The sequence below is a fragment of the Triticum urartu genome, chromosome 3, assembly GCF_003073215.2.
Source record: "Triticum urartu cultivar G1812 chromosome 3, Tu2.1, whole genome shotgun sequence".
NCBI classification, from domain to species: Eukaryota; Viridiplantae; Streptophyta; class Magnoliopsida; order Poales; family Poaceae; genus Triticum; species Triticum urartu.
Window position 1 is genome coordinate 56,107,334 of NC_053024.1, and position 5,045 is coordinate 56,112,378.

At 43.8% G+C, this 5,045-nt stretch overlaps 1 protein-coding gene across 1 annotated transcript; it reads left to right on the top strand.

The window, feature by feature from the left end:
* Nucleotides 1–8: 8 nt before the first annotated feature.
* LOC125546648 (putative disease resistance RPP13-like protein 3) lies at nt 9–4,683 on the top strand. The gene is made up of 2 exons (XM_048710825.1): nt 9–502; nt 2,283–4,683. The coding sequence occupies exons 1-2, from the start codon at nt 9–11 to the stop codon at nt 4,681–4,683; spliced, it is 2,895 nt and encodes a 964-aa protein (XP_048566782.1).
* Nucleotides 4,684–5,045: the final 362 nt, after the last annotated feature.

Below are 5,045 nucleotides of genomic sequence, written 5' to 3' on the forward strand. Positions count from 1 at the left end.
GATCGAGCATGGCGTCTGCTTCGATCACGTTCGTGCTGAACCGGCTGGGGGAGCTGGCGGTGAAGGAGGCGGCGCTGCTGAGCGGCGTGGGCGACCACATCCGGCTGCTCCGGGACAAGCTCGAGTGGCTGCAGACCTTCATCCAGGACGCCGACCAGGAGCGGCGCGATGGCGCCAACCAGTACGTGGGCCTCTGGGTCCGCCAGACCCGCGACGTGGCGCACGAGGTGGAGGACGTCCTCGACGACTTCCTCCGCCGCGTCGACCTCAGCACGCTGCGGCAGGGGGTCCCCGCCTGGAGGAGGTGGCTTGACCTCGCCGCCTCCTGCACCACCCAGGTCTCCGTCCGCCATGACCTCAGCGGACGGATGGAAGGCATCAAGGAGAGGCTCATGGAGATCTCCGAGAACGTCGACAAGTACAATATCAGGACGCTTCGACCCTCCGCCTCCGGCGCTTCCTCGTCCGCCCACAACTCCACCATCAACACCGTCCCAGCATGGTACGCGTACGTATACAGTCTCTCCCATCTCTACCTCTTACGTTTTATTCCAATCTGCATGTAGCAAATAATCTGCATAGTTTATACCGTATGAACAAAGTTCACCATCCACCCGTGAAACCCAACTTAAGTAGGATCGATATTATTGGTCATGTAACCATGTTGATATATATTGTTTGATATGTGATATTCATATTCATATCGTTTGATTGACACTTCAAATTCTTGTTCAAAACATGACTTTCAGTACAGAAACAAATGTAAAATGTCAGTGCGAGCATTACAAATAGGGGTAGGGTGTGCATGCGTGCGTTAATAGGAATGAGTGTCTGTGTGTACGTATGAGCATCTGCGTCTGCACTGTGTTCAAAAAAAGATTTTGTTTTAGTTATTTACGAAATAATTAGCAAAGGCCCACAAAACCTCATGTTAATTATTCCTTTTTTGTGAAACTGAGTTAATTATTCGGGGTGAATTTTGAGTTTGCTAAACACATGTCCCATGCGGTTTATTGAGTTAATTATTCTTTTTTTTGTGAAACTGAGTTAATTATTCTACACACATAGAGAACCACTAGCATATTTAGAATGCTCTAAGGCCGATACAGTTTCATCTATGATGATACAAATATTTTTATTACTTTCCCAATTTATGTTGAGAGGTTATCCATGGCTACGATCACGTCTTTATGCATCTATGAGAGAGAGAGAGAGAGAGAGAGAGAGAGAGAGAGAGAGAGAGGATATATTATCTTTTAGAGAGACGGTAAGTCTCCAAAGTTGTATCTTCATAACCAGGACATCACTATGCATGATATATAGCTAAACAAATAAGGATTCTCTATTCGGGTGCACATTCTAGAGAATTCATGCCCCTTGTGATATTGTTAATAAGACACGGGAGCATATAATTCTACTCCACTAATTGAGGTTAGACTAAAATTCTACTCCACTAATCATTTCATATCCCAGATCACACCACAAATCATTACTGTTTAAATATACACAATGAGAATTATTTTCCAAAATTTATGAAACTTATGAACCCTTCAGTAACTGCGAAGGGAGCTCAAGCTCTCATGAAGCATACCACTTTTTTTTGCATATCTATGCACAAGAAAACAATGCATATACATTATACGGGAAATTATTTTCTCTGAGTATCAAGATCTTTCCAGAGTGTATTTTATGGGACACACGGAAAACATTAACTTTCATGAGTGTACAAAGGTACACTCGGTAATTTCTTTTCCCAAATATCTTTTCCATGACACCTAGTAAATTTATAGATAGTCAGTAAAAAAATGGACGCATGTCCTTGTTGACCACAGTTGACGGATTTTCCTGTAGTGAGATTCCTGAGTGTTTTAAGACACTCGGTAAAGTGACTTTTTTTAGCTTATCATCACTTTTACTAAATATATGTACATCCAAGATATTCTTTCTGTTTCTTTAACTTTTTAGAGAAAAAGCACGAAGGCTTGACTTCATATGAATGAAGCCAATTTTTTTTTAACTTCCGGAAACACTTGTCTTTTCTTCAAAATTAAAGAGACGCGCTTGCTCTGTCGCGTTTCACTTTAGTTGTATGCTATTGGCTTAAAATACTACTCCCTCAGTTTCATAATATAAGAGCGATTAGCGTTAAAAATGCTCTTATATTATGGGATGGAGGGAGTAGTTAACGTATGCAAAAATTGCACTTGATGTTACATTGCCCCATACTTATTTATTTATTTATTTTACTAAATGTGCTTCCCTTTGAAATCAAACATATGCAGGGATGAGGGTAACGAAGTGGTTGGCTTTAAAGATGAACGTGCAGAGCTGCAACGTTATCTTCTCGCTGGTGATGATACTAGCAGATCTGTCATGTCACTAGTTGGGGAGAGTGGCACTGGCAAATCCACACTTGCATGGGAAGTGTATGACAGTCCTATTATCCGGAAGCATTTTGATGTCCGAGCCTGGATCAATGTCCCACCACAAATAAGAGATGATGACATCTTGTACTTCATCTACAAGCGTTTGTGTCCCGAGAGTGAGGCCTGTGAACAAAAAAATTCGATCACAGAAAAAGTTCATAAAGCCCTCTCGCTGTACCTGAAGAATAAACGCTACCTGGTGATGCTTGATGGCCTGGTCAATTTCAGCAACTGGCACTCCATACTCCATAGCCTACCACAGAAAGAGAAAGGCAGTAGAGTGATGGTCATTACTCGCCTCGATGACAAAGAAGCTGCATATGCTAACCCAAAAGTTAGCACCCTCAAGATAGGCAAGCTTGACGAAAAAGATAGCTCAGCGCTATTTTGTCGCAGAGTCTTTGGGGCCAACAACCAATTTAAAGAGAAGATCTTTGGTAGCAAAATCTCAGAACCCAATGCACAAATGGAAAAGGCATGCGAGAACATGTTCAAGATAACCCACGGACTACCCTTGGCCATTGTGGTGCTGGCTGGGCTTCTTCGGACAAAGAGCATATCAGAGTGGGAAGAGGTGTTGAAGAAGCTCGAGTCGAATAATGAGCCAAAGCAAGTGAAAATGATCTTGGCTTTGAGCTTTGACGATCTCCCAAGTCGGCTCAAGTCTTGCTTCCTATATTTTGCAGGAATGCCAGAGAACCTGATCTACAATGCGCGGCGCCTCGTGCGGCTATGGGCCGCCGAGGGGTTTCTGAAGCCAAAGAAGGGGAAAACCATGGAGGACATTGGTCAGAACTACCTGAAGGAGCTGATCTCAAGGGAGATGATCCGCCTGGTGAAGAGGGACATGAATGGAGGTGTTTGGCTTGTTGCTATCCATGATCGTCTCCATGCTTTTGCACAGGCAGAAGCACATGAGGCGAGTTTCCTTGAGGCACATGACAATGCTGATCTCCTTGCACCCGGTGCAGTTCGCCGTCTGCACCTCCAGAACTACACAGAGACATATATACCAATGGGCACCGCATTCCCTAAGATGCGGTCCATCTTGGGTGATTTTGCTGAGGAAAGATCACAGAATGGGAAACGATCGCTTAGCTCCAAAGTAAGAGCGCATGGCCAATTGAAGAAGCAAGGTAACAATAGTGATTTACGCTACCATGCTCTTCGTTTTCTGCCGGCATCCAAGTTCCTCCGTGTAATTGATCTCCGGGGGTTAAGGATAAAAAAGGTGCCTGGTGCAATTGGGGATATGATCCATGTAAGGTACCTAGGGCTCCGGAGTCGCTCCCTTACCAAACTCCCTTCTTCCATTGCTCGTCTCATCAACCTTCAGACACTTGACATAAAGAGAACTGAGGTGAAGAAGGTGGCACAAGCATTCTGGGAGATTCCAACGCTGCGACATGTTGTGGCCAACATGCTAGGACTGCCAAAGTCAGCTGGCGTGCTCAACAACATGCAAACACTCACAGGCTTGCTTTGCTCTGATCCTTTAGGCAAGGACATCAAGCCTTTAGAAAACATGGTTTATCTTCGCAACTTGCATATTTCAGGTCTGGATAAGCCGCACTGGGAAGCACTTAGAGAAGTGTTCAAAAAGCTCGAGTCACTCATGTACATGCACCTTGCTGGGAAAGATATTCCATTCGAACTCTTCACAAACTTCACACTCCGCCGCCTGCAGATCCTAGAGCTGCTCGGGGAAATCGACACATCAAGGGTTAAAGAGGAGGACCAGTACACACTACCCAATGTCACTAGGCTAGTGCTCAAGCTATCATTGGCAGATCAGAAGTTCATTGACAAGATAGGTGAGCTGCCAAGCCTCATGGAGCTAGTATTGTCCGAGGATTCCTGCCGTGAAGAAAATCTCTTGTTTTCTGATAAAGGATTCAACAATGTCACAAGCTTGGTGATGGCCAACCTAACAAGAGTGAAAAAGTGGACAATACGACCCAGGTCCATTCCGAAGATTCAAAAGATCGTTCTATCTGGTTGCCCCAAGATGGAGATCAAGCTTGAAGGGAAAGAAGGGGAAGAAAGCCTACAAGGTTTGATGGCAGATCTCAAGGAAGTAGTGGTCTGCAACATGCTGCAAGAGGGCTCCATCATCGTCAAGCCTGCAAATTCCGCCTTTGAGGAGAAGATCAATCATGTGGCCATCAAAACAAAGAGTGAAGACATAACAGATGCAACGCAACGAGATGGAAGGTGGAGGGCAGGTATGATAGCTGGCAACATGTACCAGAACTAGAACTCTTCTCACATGCATGACCTTGCTTGCACTGGACTTGGCCGTGTGAAATTTCTAGTACAATTTTTAATTCGTGTGTTTATTAAACTCATCATCTTGATTAATTAAGCTTTCCTTTGGGAGTGTTTATGTATTTCTGTATTGTAATATTACCAATAAAGCAGGTATCTGCGTGTAGAGCATTCTTAAATTCAGCAAGGCTATATTATATAGTGATTGTGTTCAATTAATCGGTACATGTTATTTATCGTGTTACATGCACAACAGACAACGTAAGGATTAGCATTATGTATACAATATATGCAAGTGTAATGACACTGTGTTGTAAAATAAAAGTCATGTCTTAATTAATTTTAGTGCAG